Raw genomic sequence first — 20,317 nt, 5'->3', positions numbered from 1 at the left:
AGGATTTGGGCAAGTCCACCACAAAATCCATTGAAATGTGGGTCCATGGCTTAGATGGAATAGAGAGTGGATGTATGGGCCAACAGGAACCCCTCTAGGAGTCTTATTTCGGGCACAGATGTCACATGCCCGAACCCACTGATCCACATCCCTAGCCACCGAGGGCCACCACACCGCCTTAGATAGCAACTCCCGAGTTCTGGCAATACCCGGGTGACCTGCCGACTTCTTGGCATAGAATTCCAGGAACACTCGCTGTCTTAACCTAGGAGGCACAAACAAAAGACCTACCGGAAGGTCTGGAGGAGCCTGCTCCTGTGCTCTAAGGACTAATGACAAGAGGTCCTGCGTAATGCCCACTTTAATACATGATGGGGACACAATGGGCAATGGCTCCTCGGTGGTCTCCTGGATTGGAGCAAAACTCCGCAAGAGCGCATCAGCCTTGATGTTTTTTGACCCAGGGCGATATGTTATCAAAAAATTAAAGCGAGCAAAAAACAAAGCCCATCGTGCCTGCCTGGCATTGAGGCGCTTCACTGACTCTAAATATGCCAAATTCTTATGGTCGGTGAGAATTGAGACCACAAACTTAGCCCCCTCAAGCCAGTGTCTCCACTCCTCGAGTGCATCCTTAATAGCCAACAATTCCCGGTTACCCACGTCATAATTCATCTCGGCAGGCGAAAATTTACGGGAAAAGTAAGCACAGGGATGAAGGCGATTATCAGACACCCCCATCTGAGAGAGCACTGCCCCAATACCCATCTCAGAGGCATCCACCTCCACCACAAAAGGACGCTCTGGATCTGGGTGTCGCAGAACCTTGGCCGAGACAAATGCCCTTTTGAGACGGGCAAAAGCCGCTTTGGCCTCACAAGACCAGTGAGCAACATCCGCCCCTTTCTTAGTGAGTGCCACCAAGGGCGCCACTATAGACGAAAATCCAGCGATAAATCGTCTATAAAAATTCGCAAAGCCCAGAAAACGCTGAAGCGCCTTCAAACTAGTGGGCTGCACCCAATCCAGGACTGCCTGTACCTTGGAACCCTCCATTTGTAAACCTTCTGGGGAGATAATATATCCTAGAAATGCGATTTGCTGAACTTCAAATTCGCACTTCTCCAGCTTCGCCCCAAGCCGGTGGTCTCTGAGTTTCTGGAGGACTAAGCGTACATGCTTCCGATGTTCCTCCAGGGAATGGGAGAAGATTAGGATGTCATCTAAGTATACAACTAAGAATCTATCCAAATATTCCCTGAGCACATCGTTCATGAAATCCTGGAAGACTGCCGGGGCATTACAGAGCCCAAAAGGCATCACCAAATATTCATAATGCCCTGAGTGGGTATTAAAAGCAGTCTTCCATTCATCCCCCTCTTATTCGGATTAGATTGTACGCACCGCGTAGGTCAATCTTAGAAAAAATGGTGGCAGTACGAAGCTGGTCAAACAAGACCGAAATGAGAGGCAGTGGGTATGAGTTTTTAATCGTGATACGGTTCAATTCCCTGAAGTCGATGCAGGGTCGCAACGAACCGTCCTTTTTACCCACAAAGAAGAACCCCGACCCAACTGGAGACTGTGAAGGTCTGATAAATCCCTTAGCCAAGTTCTCCTGAATGTACTCTGCCATAGCCTGAGTCTCAGGACGTGACAGGGAGTACAACCTGCTCTTGGGAAGCTTAGCATTCGGCAACAAATCAATGGCACAGTCATAGGGGCGATGAGGAGGTAGTACCTCTGCAACTCTTTTGGAGAACACGTCCGCAAAATCTGCATAACATCCTGGCAATCCTGGCAAACTTAGCTGCGAAAGCCTGACTGGAAGGCTCAAGCAACTCCTGAAACAATCAGTACCCCAACTAAGAATCTCCCCAGAGACCCAGTCAAATTGAGGATTGTGGGCCCTTAACCAGGGTAACCCCAACACCAATGGGGCAAAAGTACAGACAGTCACAAAAAAGGACAATTTTTCAGAGTGTGTGGCTCCAATAAACAAAGAAATCTGGCTAGTGCAAGAGGTAATTTTACCCTGGGATAATGGTTCCCCGTTTAACCCACAAATCTCAATTTCCGATGCCAAGGGTACTAAGGGAACAGAGTGTTTCAGGGCGAATTGGCGGTCCATAAAAACCCCGTCGGCCCCACTGTCCACAAAGGCCTCAGTCTTGATAGTTTGACCGAGGATCTTCAAGGTCACCGGAATGATAAAAGTCTTCTTGGGAAATTCTGACTTCTGACCTGACAGGATATTTCCCATCACCCTCAGGCCCTGAAGTTTTCCGGCTTTTCTGGGCATGATACTACCACATGACCTTTATTCCCACAGTACAAACATAACCCCTGCTGTCTCCTCCGCGTCTTCTCACGCGAGGAGAGGCGGGTAGCCCCAATCTGCATAGGCTCCTCGGAAAATTCCTCAGAGTCTGAGGTTCCCTTGGGAAAGAAGGAAACCTCGGTCTCCCTTTAAAGCCTGCGCTCTCTCAGCCGTCTATCCACCCGAATGGATAACTGCATGAGCTGATCCAAGCTATCAGGCAAGGGATATTGTACCAGTTGGTCTTTTAACTGGTTAGAAAGACCTCTTCGGTACTGGTGTCTCAGGGCTGGGTCATTCCACTGGGTATCATGGGCCAACCTCCGAAACTCCGTACAATAAACCTCAACTGGCCTTCGCCCTTGCTTAAGGATCGAAATCTGAGCCTCGGCTGAGGCCGTCTTGTCAGGGTCATCATACAACATGCCCAGTGCCGTAAAAAAAGCATCAACACTTTTAAGCGACGGACAGTCAGGCTGTAACCCATATGCCCAGACCTGTGGGTCTCCTTGTAGCAAGGAAATCACTATGCCCACCCGCTGAATCTCCGACCCAGAAGACTGAGGCCTAAGCTGGAAATATAGCTTGCAGCTCTCCTTGAAACAAAAGAACTGCGAGCGATCTCCAGAAAATTGATCCGGGAGATTTACTTTCGGCTCCTTAACCCCTGAAGGTACTGCTGCTGCGGGAGCTCCGCCAGCGGCCTGCGAGGTGTGCATTTTAATGGACAAATCATTAAATTGTCGAGTCAGGACATGCACCTGATCGACCACCTGTTGCAAAGTATTTTGAGGGGTATGCTCCATATTCCCACAAAATTTCAACAGGAGTATTAGGCTGCTGAATATGTTATGCACACCAGTGCCAGCAGGAATGTACTGGTGTCTGAACGGTGAGGGATGCAAAACAAATGAACTCACAGACAGACTGGGGAATATGACATTACATACACAGAAGGTGATAGGGTAACAAAATAAACACAAAGTGAACAGAGAAGCCCAAAGGCTAAGAAACTGGGTGTCTCCCTAGTATTAGGAATGCTCAGATGGAAAGAAGCGATATGTAGTGATTTAATACGTAGAGAACCCGAAATGCTGTTGCTAAGGGCAACAGCGAAACCCTAAAGGGTTACCAACGGGTGTGGCAGTAAACTCCTTGGTCAGAGATGGAATAATAGACACAAGGAGAGTCTCCACAATCCTAGTCCTCACTTGCAGTGCACTGGTTCAGCTTACTGCCACTAAACTGACACCTGAACACCTTGCACAGTGAGAAAGGATTTTGGCAGGCAAGTCTGAGAATACAGCCGCAAACTTGCTAGGTTCACAGAGTAGCAAAAGAACCCCAGCAGGTTAAACTACTGACTCCAGTCTTACTGCTAGGTCTGGATTGGCAGAGTGTAATACCAAATCCCAAGGCCTATTTGCAGTAAGCAACAAACAAATACAAAGTTTACACAGTACTAGCTAGCTTTCAGGAACTGACTAACCAACAAAGATTCAGCAGCATCTGCCTAACCTGAGAAGAGGGTTTATATAGCAGGTGCTGTCCACGCCCCACTCAGACCTCACAGGCTGTGAGCACAAAAACCAGCACCGGATCCCCTGCCGTGCACAGAGCCTGTAACCACTGCACAGCAAAAGACCCGAACCGGAGTATCAGCTACGCTCAGGTTACTCCGCTAGCACTTGTCTCCCGGTTGCCATGACGACGTGGCAGCACAGAGCAGGAGACCCTAACATTTCTTTCTACTAATGAGGGGTGATGTCTGGAATAGTCCTGCATGGACTTCTCCTTTTTTTTTTAAATCATTGCAGTATATTGGCATTTGTGACTTGCTTCCATTAACCCTTCCATGCATAGAGGCCACTATAGTGAACAGTTGTTCTTAAGTCATTATCTCCTATAGAGACTCTTTTGACATCACATCACTACTGCATTGTGTCGTTCTCTTTGGACCTCTACCAAACCTAGTGGCTGCTTTTAATTCATACAGAAAACAAAAATATAATAGCTTAAAAAAGTTCACCAGCACCAAACATTTCAGGGATTTCTGTAAAATATTTTTACTCATACAGTAGATAGCAGAGCAGGTCCAAAAAATACGTTGAAAAAAAAAAAAAAGTAACGTTTACAGCATAATATGGTAGATGTCTTGATCACACTCAGTGTATTGTTTTCACAGTTGATGTAAATCCTATGTCCACTACAGTGGATGCCATGCATTACAAAGATCCATGCTGCGTGTAAGGCTTAGTCTAGCATAAAGGCCTAGCCTAAATATTTTCCTCACATAATAGGCATACTGTATATGCCAGTTTTGAAAGCTGATAGCCTTATATGTATCATCATTATCTGTTATCTTAACTTTTTAAAATTGTAAATTATTTCACATTATTCTCAATAGTAGCAGCTGTGATAGTAGTGGTGGATGCTATATTATTATTGTTCTTATTTTTTCCAGACATCAAGAGCACCTAACAACAGGTTTAGCAGTAGTATAACACGCACATAGAGAGTGCGGATCTCAAGAATCAGTGTGTGGCAATGTACCCACACAAACACAAAAACAGGAGATGATACATTTGGGTGTTCTTTCAATTTCTTGATGTGACTTGTGTAAATGCATGGCTTCTGTATTGAATGTCAGTATTCAATGACAAGTATCAGTTGGATTTCAAAGCATAAATTGCTCAAGCATCGATCAACGCATCATCGAAGAGGTAGACCAAGGGAGACACATCTCTGTTGTAAAGCAGGCCCCTGTCAAAGGCAACTTCTAAAATCAGATTCATTGTGGGAAACCACTGCCAAAGCTTACAGATGCAAAACTTGCCAACAGGTGCCATGATGCATCTTGAACACGTAGTGTCTTGAGCTTTTGTTTGCATGGTGCTTATCTAACTTTCACACCAAGCGTTAACATTCAGTTTGTGAAAAAGGAAATTTATTTGTGTTAGAAAACGTCTTTGTTTCTGGATGAATATAGGCATAAAAAGGTATAAAAATATTTCACCTTTAAGGATTTTTTATTTTACCTTGCTTTTTTGTAAGAAAAAAAAGCTTTCATGGTTAAAATGCTGTTCCATGATATAAGGGCAATTTTTATATTGCAAATGTATGATGTCCAATCAAGTGGACGTCTGTATTATTTAGTTTTATAGTAAAAAAAAAACTTTATTGTGTTTTTAGAAGTTCTGGAACTAATAAAAACATTTTAAAAAAATCTTGCATTAGGTTATCATAATTCATGCATGAAAGTGTTCATGTCAATCCTCAGACTTTTGCTTTAAACTGGAAAGTATTACATTTCATTAGAAAGCTAAAGATACTGTAGGTTGCAGAATATGATTTAAAGCATAAGCCCCAGGACACTTGGTGCATAGCTCGCATTCCGTTACATTAGCTTTGATGTGTTTAAAATTAATCCAACAGTGAAGATTGATCACAGAAAACATAGGAGAGTTTCTAAAAAGCAACTTTTTGAAGTTAGGGGATATGCTAATTTTTGCAGTGTATTGTTCGCCAGTATATTTGCAAGTGGTAGGTTTCTCCTAAGCTGTTTTATTTTCCATTTACTGTAATGTATTATGTTGTTTTCTACTTGAGTGTAAGCCTTGAATATACTGTATAACATATCAACTGATACTAGTCTACCATATATAACGGGATCAATATGAAATCCCGCCGGACGGGATCCCGGCGGTCGGAATACCGACACTGGGATCCCGACTGGCACAATCCCGACAGGGGGGGCGAGCGCAATGCAGCTCCTTGCGTGCTCGCTGCGCTCGCCATGCTGCGGGCACGGTGCCTCACTGTGCTCGGCACACTAATTTATTCTCCCTCTATGGGTGTCATGGACACCCACAGAGGGAGAATATGTCGGGACTGTCCCGGTCGGGATCCCGGTGTCGGTATTTCGACCGCCGTGATTCCATCCGGCGGGATCTTGATCACATCCCCATATAACTACCATACATTTTAAAGATCTCATGAAAACTGTGATTCATTTGGCACAGATGCAAGCTTTCACTGTAGGCTGAAACATCATCTGCCTATTCATCCCTGTGAAGCGGTGTCATTACCATCCTGGCTGTCAGGATCCCAGCGATCCCGACAGCTGGTGAAATGCCGGCGCACTCAATCCTGGCACAACCCCCCTTTTCCTCGGGTAGTGGTCCATGTCACCCCTGGAGCGGGAATATAACCCTGTGGCGAGCTTCGCTCGCTTCTGGGCCCGAAGCGTGGCAAGCACAGCAAGGCCACGAGGGGGCATGCTGCGCTCGCTGCTGGGATTCTGGTTGGCTTGTTCCCAGCGTTGGTCTCCTGGCCGCCGGGATCCCGACAGCTGGGATTACGTACTGATTCCCCTATGAAGCCTGGTGAAAATATGGTAACAAATCCACACTCCAGTTTTGGCATATAACCAAATAGAGCCAAATGAAATAGTCTGCATGTTGTGATAAGTGCTGAGATTTCGTCAATTTAACAACGAGATTAAAGCAGCAATTTTTTTAATGCAAAACCAGGTTGCTTTTGGTTTTACAGAAATTACTGCTTTAACCATTTAACTCAGTGATTTTCAACATTTATTTACTCGTGGCACACCGAACAATATTTTAAAATTGCCAAGGCACACCACCAGTTCACCACAGAAAAAAACAAAACACACACATTGGCCCTTACAGTAAAAAAAAAATCCACACATACATTGGCCTACACAAAAAAAACAATCACATTGCACCCCACATAAATCCTATTGCTCCCTACATGAATTATTCACATTGTTCCTCCCATAAATCCGTAAATCCTTAGTCTCCCCACATAAATCCTATTGTTCCCCACAGGAGAAATAAAATAACAAATATTAGCCCATACCAGTCAGCTGTCCTCCTCCCTGTCCCTCAGTGGTGGGGGTTGTTCATAGTGGAATTCTGCGAATACTGAGCAGTGGGCGGTCGGGCAGGTGTGGATGTGGGGGGGCAAGGAAAGCTGTGTATGCAGGCAGGAACTGGAAGATGTGTATGCAGGCGGGTGGGCTGGCTGGGTGGTGAGATGCGGCGGCCGTGACCTATGATATCACACCGCCGCGTCATCAAAACATAGGTCACGGCCGCAGCACGACTGATCCTCTAAGAAGAGCACGGGCCAAGAGTTCATTCTGAAGGTGCAGGAAGCTGCTCTGGCTCCGCGGCACACCTTGCAACTGGTCGCTGCACACTAGTGTGCCACGGCACACTGGTTGAAAAAGCCTGATTTAACTGGCGATTTTTTCCCCTGCAAAAACTGCTCAGAAATTGAATTTTTTTTTATGACTGAATTATGTCAATAACATATATTTAAAACTTATCCAAAATTATTTTATGGGGAAAAAAAGAAAGATATTAGTTTTTCAAACATTGGCACATCGTGACCATCAACATCGGACCATCGCAGCTTTGATTTCCCCAGCGACTGCTCATCTGAGCAGCCACCAGGTTGGGTGGCTGATGGTGGGTTAACTTACATTTCCTGGGTTGCTGCTTCTCTGTGCAGGTGTCGGGTGGGGGGTCCTAGCATGCTGGCCGATCGGTAGCATGGCAGACACTGGGGGGGAGAATGCAGGAATGCAGAGGGGCCAGGAGGTCCCTCTGTGATTGGAGGCTGCTAGAGGTATCTCTTCCGACATCTACCTATTCTGCGTTCCTGACTGGTCACATTGTTTACGACCAGGTCAGATAGCGCACAGCCTGGTATGGTTGCAAACAATGAGACCCCGCCAGGCAAGTTGTTGAATCTTGTGGCTAAATTGCCATTTACCGGAATTTGCAGATTACTACATTTGGCCCATTTTATCCTATACAGTTAAATCAGATATTCCAAAATAAATGTAGACCCAAACAATGTGCCTAATTCAGATGTGATCACAAAGCGGCTATTGTATGCAAATCAGTCAATGTTTTCTTACTGCACATATGACTGAGCCACAGTGTACACATGCAGCGATTGAATTGCGATGGCGGTTGCACCAAGGAGTCACAAAGTGAGTGACAGGTAGACATTGTTTTGGTGTGGGAACGGGGAGTGGTCGGATAAAAGCAGGCGTGTCATGGCTGTTCAGACTGTGTTTTCTGGGCATGCATAAATCTGCAGTTGAGACATGCAGCTCAGCCTAATTCAGACCTACAAAGAGAGCAAAAAAAATGCCAGCGCTGGCTGTTTATGAAATAGATGAGAACGGGTTGTTAAAAATCACCAATTTATTACTCAATAAAACTCACAAATATGAGAGATTCATAAAAATGTCACAAATCAAACTGTGCTATTTATCGATTAGGCCACTATCTCGATAGTGTTCCACAGTGCTGGCTAGGATTCAGTCAACAATGGGATAAAGTCACTGAGGTAAACAACAATAATCTGTTAGATTTGTATTATTCAGATAATTGGCAGTCAGAAACTGTTACCAATAGGTCCAGATGCAGATAGTAGTCCTCCTTATTGTCGAAGTCTCCTTTTATGGTGCTGAGGAGGTAGAACCGACCAAAAGTGCTGCAGTGTTGTTTCCCAAGATGCAGGAGAGTGATCAAAGAATGCCAGCAGTGGTTAGAGCAGGCTTTTTCAACCAGTGTGCCGTGGCACACTAGTGTGCCGCGACCAGTTGCAAAGTGTGCCGCGGAGCCAGAGCAGCTTCCTGCACCTTCAGAGCGAACTGTTGGCCTGGGCTCTTCTTAGAGGATCATTCATGCTCCGGCTGTGACCTGTGCCTTGATGACGTGGCGGTGTGATATCATAGGTCACGGCCGCCGCATCTCACCACCCAGCCAGCCCACCCGCCTACATACACATCTTCTAATTTCCGCCAGCATCCACAGCTTTCCTTGCCCACCCACATCCACACCTGCCCGACCGCCCGCTGCTCAGTATTCGCAGCAATCCATTATGAACGACCCCCACCACTGAGGGACAGGGAGGAGGACAGCTGACCGGTAGGGGCTAATATTTGTTATGTTATTTCTCCTGTGGGGAGCAATAGGATTTATGGGGGGAACAATGTGAATAATTCATGTGGGAAGCAATAGGATTTATGTGGGGAGAAATGTGATTGATTTATGTGTGAGCAACATGATTTATGTGGGGAGCAATAGGATTTATGCAAGGAGCAACATGATTTATGTGGGGAGCAATGTCATTGTTTTTTTCTGTGTAGGCCAATGTATGTGTGGATTTTTTATTACTGTGAGGGCCAATGTGTGATTTTTGGGGGGGTTTCTGTGGGGAATGGATGGTGTGCCTTGGCAATTTTAAAACATTATTCGGTGTGCCGCGAGTAAAAAAAGGTTGAAAATCTCTGGGTTAGAGGATCCAAATGGCAGGGCACAGGAAAACGAAAATCTCAACGTGTTTGGTATATTAGATCCTGCTTCCTCATTACAGCATGCCTGGTATATTTTGCTTTTATTCAAATGTAAGAAAAATACACACTGCTTGTGAAAAAGACTAATGTATGTTACTGGGCCTGATACAATGCTGCATTTTCTACACCTTGGAAATAACACAGGGTGCCATTACTTAGAATTTATTCCTTGAGCTGCATAGCTGTTAAAGGACGTTTATGGGCCTAATTCAGACCTGATCGATAGGCTGCGTTTTCTCACAAGAATAAATTCCAATATACATATGTAGTTAAGGGCATTGATGGAGCTTGAAAATGATTAATAATGGCTGCTAGTGAGTGTCCACAAAGGATCCCGGACTGAAATACTGTGCAAAGTTCCCTGGGGAGAAGAAATGCAAACAGCTGGTGTTACCCGTGTCGATGGAGACTTCCAGAGATTTGAATTTGCCAGCAGGCAAGCTGTGCTGTTAGTGTGAACACTGGGTCTCTCCAATCGGTGCTGTATACATGAAATCCCACAGAGGAAAATTTCCAAGGTAGCTTGTTCAAAAGTCCATATCTGGATCCGTTTGAGGAACAGGACACTGATGTAGTAGCAGCATACACACTTACTGCGTTTCCCTAGGCTCGGTCACCTAGCTAGTTAAGTGTGTATGCTGCTACTACATCAGTGTCCTGTTCCTCAAACGGATCCAGATATGGACTTTTGAACAAGCTACCTTGGAAATTTTCCTCTGTGGGATTTCATGTATACAGCACCGATTGGAGAGACCCAGTGTTCACACTAACAGCACAGCTTGCCTGCTGGCAAATTCAAATCTCTGGAAGTCTCCATCGACACGGGTAACACCAGCTGTTTGCATTTCTTCTCCCCAGGGAACTTTGCACAGTATTTCAGTCCGGGATCCTTTGTGGACACTCACTAGCAGCCATTATTAATCATTTTCAAGCTCCATCAATGCCCTTAACTACATATGTATATTGGAATTTATTCTTGTTTTTAGTATGTGATGTTTAGCTAATTAATAAATTTCATGTTATTTTATTGAAATCTATCCACAGTTTTTATTATTGGTGAAACACCTAGCGCCAGTTTCTATTTTCTCTTTATTATTTTCATTGGGATTGACAATCCCTACTGGCAGCTGTGACAGCGCGTCTGGGTTTGTTTTTTTGTTTGCGTTTTCTCAGCCTGCGATCAGGTCCAAACTGCGCATGCGTATCCAATGCCCCGTGCAGTCGTCTGACACGCCTGCACATTGCGATGCGTATGCATCGCAATGTACAGGCGTGTCAGACAACTACATCGGGCATTGGTGCATAGGGATGGGATGGTGCAGAAAAAAAACGATCGCACAGGCGATCGCAAGGAGATTGACAGGAAGAGAGCATTTGTGGGTGGCAATTGACCGTTTTCAGGGAGTGTCTTGAAAAACGCAGGCGTGTCCAAGCGTTGGAAGGTAGGGTGTCTGATTTCAAATCCGGTCCCAGACAGGCTGAAGTGATCGCATCAGCTAAGTAAGTCCTGGGCTGCGCAGAGACAGCTCTGCTACACATGCGTTCGCACACTTGCACAGCTATAATACCCTCCCCCTGTAGGCGGCGACTATCTGATCGCAGCAGTGCAAAATTGCTGCCCATTGATCAGGTCTGAATTAGGCCTAATATTGGGTTTTAGTTTATAATAATTATAGAATTTTTGGGTGGTTTTTCAGATGTTGACATTATGGACTCTGTGAACTGTCAGGAGCAGCCACAACCAGCAGGTAACACAATTCCCATGTTTTTCGAGTTCTTATATGTAAAATAAAAGTCTTCCTTTTTATTTTGGCAATAACCAATTTGCAGGTCATTTAGTTTTCAGAAATAACAGTTTTCCACTGTTAGGAGTGGTTTGTTTGGACCACTTCTGAGATGATATATATGGGATGCGTTTAATTTGCCGGCTGTTGGGATCCGGACGGTCATGATACCGACACCGGAATCCCGCCAGCCGACAATGCCACCAGCTCGAATCCCGGCGTACCAGGGCTATTCCCACTCGTGGGTGACTCTTAGCGCTCGCCCTGCTGCCGGCATTTTAGGGGGCGCCCGCCGGTAAAAGATCCTGAATCCATAAATATAATGTGGCTCCGTTATGTCTTGGAGTGTTACAGATGTATAGGACAGTAAAAGTATTTGCAGAAATATTAAAGAAAAGCTCCCCTAAAAACCCATATCCCATTATGTTCAGTCTAGTTGTTGTGAAAGCAAAGGCATGGTTTTTGTTTTAGGTGATGTTACCCTCCAGTTCCAAGCCCTTGTAGAGAAGGTTGAAAAGCATATGAAGCATATAACAGACCGTACTATAGTTCCTGATAGACACATTGGGGCTTATTTAAAGTTGTATGGACAGCACATTTTTTGCATAAGTTACACATTTTCATACTGTTCATAAAGGCTTACACCAGTGGTTGCCAAACTGGGTGCCTCGGGGTACTTGCAGGGGTGCACTGGGTTGGTGGTCCAGGACCAACTCTAATTATTTGTGGTCAATGTAATAGGCAAAACTAGTGCTGGTGTCTGCCGGTCATAACATTTGTGAACAAACAGAAGCAAATCATGTCCCTCACCACATAACTGACCCTAAGGATGACAAAAAAAATACAATTCACTTAATTTTATATATATATTTTTCTGTATTTCTCAATAAGAAACGTTTGGTCTAGGGCTGCCGTGAAAATAATTCTGATACTTTAAGGTGCAGTGACTCAAAAAAGTTTGGGAACCACTGCCTTACACAGAAGCTCATACATACATTTTTGCATATAGTTGAATAGCATCCCCTTAACATGTCTATTTAACTCTGCAGAAAAAGAAGATTCTCATTTGATTGTTAATGGGAAAAACATCAGGGTGGTATTTACAGTTTATATAGAAAATGTAGCTCAGATTTATTAATAAGTATTAGGACACTATTCTCTTTTGTGTACGACACTTCATTACATTATTATATTGTGCAAAATATGGTAATGCAATCACTGTTAAGTCACATGTCTATGCTATCTTTAGCTGTAAGTATTTACACTTGTACAAGAAAGATGCAGCAAGGGGAGTGGGACAGGTTCAAAGTACTACCTGTGAGTACAGGCTAGTAATACTGTTACCGTGACTTCCTGTGTGCTACGCACACCATAGTGGAATGCCGCATGACAGAGTTTGGCCGTGCCCTCTACTCTTGCAATGCTCCCTAGTACCCGGGGTCCAGCTTATATCTCAGTTGCTGAGTATCAGATAGGGGCATGAAGGGCCCACTGGAAAGGGACCCAAGCTTAAGGGATGTGGCCAGCCACGAGAGGGGATGTGGCAGGCACCACAGAAGGACTTGGCCAACCATTAGATACTGCAAAGAACAGGCTCCCTTTATAAAGGAGGGGACATGGGTGTGTCAGGACTCATCCATTGCCCAGCTCCACCAAGTAATTGACCCTCTATCAGAGTAACAATTAATAATTTGAGTTCACAGTCTGGACCTTGACCCCGAAAGAAGGTAGTGGTACCCTCAGGCAATGGGGCCTACCGGGAATTTCCCCTGTGCACCTGTGGGATAGTCCAACCCTGCAGTTGCCTAGTATACGCCTGATGTAAATTGCCGTTTAACATATTGAACTGCATCTAACTCAGGGGGGTTTACAGTTACCTGCGTTCAATGACCTTGGGTTATTGTATCGCTGGGGGCTATCCTATTTAGTCCCGATGCCGCGAGCTCCTCCCCTCGATGCCGGTGCTTATCACGGGTTATGCTTCGGGTGCCTCAGGCATTCAAAGCATAATTCGCGATAAGCGGCTGCTGGATCTGCAAAAACACATGGGATCAGGAACATGAATGTAGGCAGGGCCTTAAGTTTTAGAGGTGCCCAAAACTCTGAATGAGTGTCATACTGACCATGTTTGGTCTCTTTATTTTCCATGAAGCATCCCACGCTGCCGGCTGCTGCTTCTTTATTGCAGTGATAATCCGCAAAATTGGGGGGTCATTCCGAGTTGTTCGCTCGCTAGCAGATTTTAGCAGCATTGCACACGCTAGGCCGCAGCCCTCTGGGAGTGTCTTAGCTTAGCAGAATAGCGAACGAAAGATTAGCAGAATTGCGAATAGAAAATTCTTAGCAGTTTCTGAGTAGCTCCAGACCTACTCACAGATTGCGATCAGCTCAGGCCGTTTAATTCCTGGTTTGACGTCACAGACACGCCCTGCGTTCGGCCAACCACTCCCCCGTTTCTCCAGACACTCCCGCGTTTTTCCTGGCACGCCTGCATTTTTCCGCACACTCCCAGAAAACGGCCAGTTTCCGCCCAGAAACACCCACTTCCTGTCAATCACACTCCGATTACTTCAACAATGAAAATTCTTCGTTCGGACTTGAGTAAATCTACTAAGTTTTGTGCTAAAATACTTACCGCATGCGCATGCGCATTTTTGCCTTAATCGCTCCGTTGCGAAAATCGGCAACGAGCGAACAACTCGGAATGACCCCCTTGGTGCTGTGCTATGATGTCACAGCTTAGCATCACCTTCCCATCCTGACAGGAACGGAAGATGCCCCTTTCCACAAAATCTAATAATCAGTAGAGATGTGCACCGGAAATTTTTCGGGTTTTGTGTTTGGGTTTTGGATTCGGTTCCGTGGCCATGTTTTGGATTCGGACACGTTTTGTCAAAACCTCCCTTAAAAATTTTTGTCGGATTCGGGTGTGTTTTGGATTCGGGTGTTTTTTAAAAAAAAACCCTCAAAAACAGCTTAAATCATAGAATTTGGGGGTCATTTTGATCCTATAGTATTATTAACCTCAATAACCATAATTTCCACTCATTTCCAGTCTATTCTGAACACCTCACACCTCACAATACTATTTTTAGTCCTAAAATTTGCACCGAGGTTGCTGGATGACTAAGCTAAGCGACACAAGTGACCGGCACAAACACCTGGCCCATCTAGGAGTGGCACTGCAGTGTCAGACAGGATGGCACTTTAAAAAATTGGCCCCAAACATCACATGATGCAAAGATAAATAAATAAAAAAAGATGTGCAAGATGGAATTGTCCTTGGGCCCTCCCACCCACCCTTATGTTGTATAAACAGGACTTGCACACTTTAACAAACCCATAATTTCAGCCACAGGGTCTGCCACACGACTGAAATGACTGGTTGGTTTGGGCCCCCACCAAAAAAAGAAGCAATCAATCTCTCCTTGCTCAAACTGGCTCTACAGAGGCAAGATGTCCACCTCATCATCATCCTCCGATTCCTCACCCCTTTCACTGTGTACATCTCCCTCCTCACAGAGTATTAATTCGTCCCCACTGGAATCTACCATCACAGGTCCCTGTGTACTTTCTGGAGGCAATTGCTGGTGAATGTCTCCACGGAGGAATTGATTATAATTCATTTTGATGAACATCATCTTCTCCACATTTTGTGGAAGTAACCTCGTACGCAGATCGCTGACAAGGTGACCGGCTGCACTAAACATTCTTTTGGGGTACACACTGGAGGGGGGGCAACTTAGGTAAAATAAAGCCAGTTTGTGCAAGGGCCTCCAAATTGCCTCTTTTTCCTGCCCGTATACGTACAGACTGTCTGATGTGCCTACTTGGATGCGGTCACTCATATAATCCTCCACCATTCTTTCAATGGTGACAGAATCATATGCAGTGACAGTAGACGACATGTCAGTAATCGTTGTCAGGTCCTTCAGGTCGGACCAGATGTCAGCACTCGCTCCTGACTGCCCTGCATCACTGCCAGCGGGTGGGCTCGGAATTCTTATCCTTTTCCTCGCAGACCCAGTTGCGGGAGAATGTGAAAGAGGAGCTGTTGACGGATCACGTTCCGCTTGAGTTGACAATTTTCTCACCAGCAGGTCTTTGAACCTCTGCAGACTTGTGTCTGCCGGAAAGAGAGATACAACGTAGGCTTTAAACCTAGGATCGAGCACGGTGGCCAAAATGCAGTGCTCTGATTTCAACAGATTGACCACCCGTGAATCCTGGTTAAGCGAATTAAGGGCTCCATCCACAAGTCCCACATGCTTAGCGGAAACGCTCCGTTTTAGCTCCTCCTTCAATCGCTCCAGCTGCTTCTGCAAACGCCTGATGAGGGGAATGACCTGACTCAGTCTGGCAGTGTCTGAACTGACTTCACGTGTGGCAAGTTCAAAGGGTTGCAGAACCTTGCACAACGTTGAAATCATTCTCCAATGCGCTTGAGTCAGGTGTATTCCCCCTCCTTTGCCTATATCGTAGGCAGATGTATAGGCTTGAATGGCCTTTTGCTGTTCCTCCATCCTCTAAAGCATATAGAGGGTTGAATTCCACCTCGTTACCACCTCTTGCTTCAACTGATGGAGGGGCAGGTTCAGCAGTGTTTGCTGGTGCTCCAGTCTTCGGCACACGGTGGCTGAATGCCAAAAGTGGCCCGCAATTCTTCGGGCCACCGACAGCATCTCTTGCACGCCCCTGTCATTTAAAAAAAAATTCTGCACCACTAAATTAATTGTATGTGCAAAACATGGGACGTGCTGGAATTTGCCCACATGTAACGCACGCACAATATTGGTGGCGTTGTCCGATGTCACAAATCCCTAGGAGACTCCAATTGGAGTAAGCCAATCTGCGATGATGTTCCTCAGTTTCCGTAAGAGGTTGTCAGCTGTGTGCCTCTTATGGAAAGCGGTGATACAAAGTATAGCCTGCCTAGGAACGAGTTGGCATTTGCGAGATGCTGCTACTGCTGTTGTTGCTGCGGGAGGCAATACATCTACCCAGTGGGCTGTCACAGTCATATAGTCCTGAGTCTGCCCTGCTCCACTTGTCCACATGTCCGTGGTTAAGTGGACATTGGGTACAACTGCATTTTTTAGGACACTGGTGTGTCTTTTTCTGACGTCTATGTACATTCTCGGTATCGCCTGCCTAGAGAAGTGGAACCTAGATGGTATTTGGTACCGGGGACACACTACCTCAAGAAATTCTCTAAGTCCCTGTGAATTAACGGTGGATACCGGACACACGTCTAACACCAACACAGCTGCCAAGGCCTGAGTTATCCGCTTTGCAACAGGATGACTGCTGTGATATTTCATCTTTCTCGCAAAGGACTGTTGTACAGTCAATTGCTTACTGGAAGTAGTAAAAGTGGTCTTCCGACTTCCCCTCTGGAATGACGATCGACTCCCAGTAGCAACAACAGCAGCACCAGCAGCAGTAGGCGTTACACTCAAGGATCCATCAGAGGAATCCCAGTTAGGAGAAGACTCGTCAGACTTGCCAGTGACATGGCCTGCAGGACTATTAGCGTTCCTGTCTAAGGAGGAAATTGACATTAAGGGAGTTGGTGGTGTGGTTTGCAGGAGCTTGGGTACAAGAGGAAGAAGGGATTTAGTTGTCGTCAGTGGACTGCTTCCGCTGTCACCAAAAGTTTTTGACCTTGTCAATGACTTCTGATGAATGCGCTCCAGGTGACGTATAAGGGAGGATGTTCCTAGGTGGTTAACATCCTTACCCCTACTTATTACAGCTTGACAAAGGCAACACACAGCTTGACACCTGTTGTCCGCATTTCTGTTAAAATAATTCCACACCGAAGAGGTGATTTTTTTTGTAATTTGACCAGGCATGTCAATGGCCATATTCATCCCACGGACAACAGGTGTCTCCCTGGGTGCCTGACTTAAACAAACCACCTCACCATCAGAATCCTTCTTGTCAATTTCCTCATCCTGGTGTACTTCAACAGTGACATCTTCAATTTGTCTATCAGGAACTGGACTGTGGGTGCTCCTTCCAGCACTTGCAGGGGGCGTGCCATTGGTGGAAGGAGCCACCTCTTCCCGTCCAGTGTTGGGAAGGTCAGGCATCGCAACCGCCGACACAATTAGACTCTCCTTGGGGATTTGTGATTTAGAAGAACGCACAGTTCTTTGCTGTGCTTTTGCCAGCTTACAGTAACTCTTTTAATTTTTCTAGCGAGAGGATGAGTGCTTCCATCCTCATGTGAAGCTGAACCACTAGCCATGAACATAGGCCAGGGCCTCAGCCGTTCCTTGCCACTCCGTGTCGTAAATGGCATATTGGCAAGTTTACGCTTCTCCTCAGACGCTTTTAATTTAGATTTTTGGGTCATTTTACTGAACTTTTGTGTTTTGGATTTTACATGCTCTCTACTATGACTTTGGGCATCGGCCTTGGCAGACGACGTTAATGGCATTTCATCGTCTCTGCCATGACTAGTGGCAGCAGCTTCAGCACTAGGTGGAAGTGGATCTTGATCTTTCCCTATTTCACCCTCCACATTTTTGTTCTCCATTTTTTAATGTGTGGAATTATATGCCAGTAATATTATTATATCAATAGCAATGGCCTACTGTACTGTACAACTATATACTGTTGGCCACCAAAATGCTGCATTGTACTACTACATATACTGCTCACAACAATGCAGCACAGATATGGATACTTGAAGTGACACCTTGGAGCTGCAAGATACAGCAGTGGCCTACTGTACTGTACAACTATATACTGTTGGTCACCAAAATGCTGCACTGTACTTCTATATATACTGGTGGTCACCAAAATGTTGCACTGTACTACTATATATATACTGCTCACAACGATGCAGCACAGATATGGATACTTGAAGTCACACGGAGCTGCAAGATACAGCAATGCCCTACTGTACTGTACAACTATATACTGTTGGTCACCAAAATGCTGCACTGTACTACTATATATATATATACTGCTCACAACAATGCAGAACAGATATGGATACTTGAAGTGACACGGAGCTGCAAGATACAGCAATGGCCTACTGTACTGTACAACTATATACTGGTGGTCACCAAAATGCTGAACTGTACTAGTATATGTATACATACTGCTCACAACAATGCAGCACAGATATGGATACTTGAAGTGACACGGAGCTGCAAGATACAGTAATGGCCTATTGTACTGTACTACTATACTGGTGGTCACCAAAATGCTGCACTGTACTACTATATATATAAATATACTGGTCACACAACAATGCAGCAGATATTGAGCACTGATTATCAGGATACTGTCTAGAACTGAGTCTGGCACGGAGCTGCAAGATACAGCAATGGCCTACTGTACTGTACTACTCTAATTATATACTGGTGGTCCCCACAATGCAGCACACTGAGCACAGATATTTGCAGCACACTGAGCACAGATATGGAGCTTTTCAGGCAGAGAACGTAGATATTTGCAGCATACTGAGCACAGATATGGAGCTTTTCAGGCAGAGAACGTAAATATTTGCAGCACGAGTGAAGTATATATATATATATATATATATATTTTATGAATGGTTTTGAATTAAAAAATCATTAGCTAAGTAGTATTAAGTAAGTGTGGGCACACAGGGTGTCTGCCTATACTGTTTTCAGTACAGCTGACCATCTGGAGTGCCTACGCAACTTTTGTTTCCGTGCTGAATCTCACCTTATTTTATTTAGTAAACGGAGTTCAGACTGTACTGCAGTTTCTTATCATACTGTACAGGCAGTGAGCGAGTTTCTGTTTTTTTTCAGATCTCAGTGTCTCCTCTTCAAAGAGAGTCTCGGAAACAGACTTGCACGTTGGTGTATACCAGCACTGTAAGGCGGAGGATGGGTCACAGTCAGAGGGCATGAAGCAGGTGGATATTCAAGGAGAGGACAGTAGTGGTAAGTGAGCAATTGTGTGTCTCACTGTGCAGCAGATAAACTCTTGTACTGTATTTGTTTAACTAGCATAACTCTTGGTGATAACTACACCCAAATTATCTTTGTTTTAGGTCGTAGCTGTTGTGTTTTAATTTTATCTATTGCTTTTGTAGATTATGTTGTTCAAAATGATAAGTAGTGATGCAACAAGTATATGACATCGCATTTCAGCTGCTGTATTAGAAATACTGATATAGCATATTTTATATAATAAAAGGCTAACGCTGCTCCTCGCCTTTATGGAGGGAATTCAAGTGTTTTGCATGCTGGCGGCCACTAGATGGCTCCTGATGGAGCAATTCAAGTCAGGTCTTTTCAGACGCGCACAGCCACCGGCACTGAAATTGCTGTTATGTTGTTCCGTCATTTTGACGGTCTGGTAACTAGTTTATCATAGAGGAAAAGTTCACTCTTGTGGACTCTAGTGGATAAGGACTTGATGTAGAATTGCGTGAAAGTGCAAGTTGTTCAATATAAAGATGCATCTTTGTGTAAAATTGTTATATCGCACATGCATACAACTTGTATCTATATTTACAATTTTATGTATCATGAACTTGCAAGCCTTTGTGCTTGGAGAGGTGGATCAGGGGCTTAATGTTCATATTACTGTATTTTGAGATGTGAAATATGTTAGCTACAAATGTACATTTTCAGATACATTAAAAAGTTGAATAAACCAGGCCCAAAATTAGAGCCTAATACACTCTGTAGTAAAGTGTTTGTACTAGCACTTGTCTCTATACTCCAGTAGTGAATGCTTGCATTCTTCTGTCTTTACAGACAATGACAGTTGCTAGGTCATTCCTGGAGATAATTATATATCAGGTGCTAGAAAGAGGGA

The 20,317-nt window shown here is 44.9% G+C and overlaps 1 protein-coding gene across 2 annotated transcripts in view; it reads left to right on the top strand.

The window, feature by feature from the left end:
- Positions 1-20,317, top strand: part of IKZF3 (IKAROS family zinc finger 3) — a 163,259-nt gene that overhangs the window by 75,999 nt on the left and 66,943 nt on the right. Inside the window, exons 2-3 of one of the 2 annotated variants that reach the window (XM_063959751.1) lie at positions 11,417-11,467; positions 19,300-19,434. In XM_063959751.1, coding sequence (XP_063815821.1) covers positions 11,417-11,467; positions 19,300-19,434 — 186 coding nt within the window. The remainder of the gene's footprint in view (positions 1-11,416; positions 11,468-19,299; positions 19,435-20,317) is intronic. The other variant, XM_063959752.1, reaches the window with a different exon arrangement.

This window comes from Pseudophryne corroboree, chromosome 3, assembly GCF_028390025.1.
Source record: "Pseudophryne corroboree isolate aPseCor3 chromosome 3, aPseCor3.hap2, whole genome shotgun sequence".
Taxonomy (NCBI): Eukaryota; Metazoa; Chordata; class Amphibia; order Anura; family Myobatrachidae; genus Pseudophryne; species Pseudophryne corroboree.
Note: the sequence above shows the minus strand (reverse complement) of the source record. Positions and strands in the feature narration are given on the sequence as shown.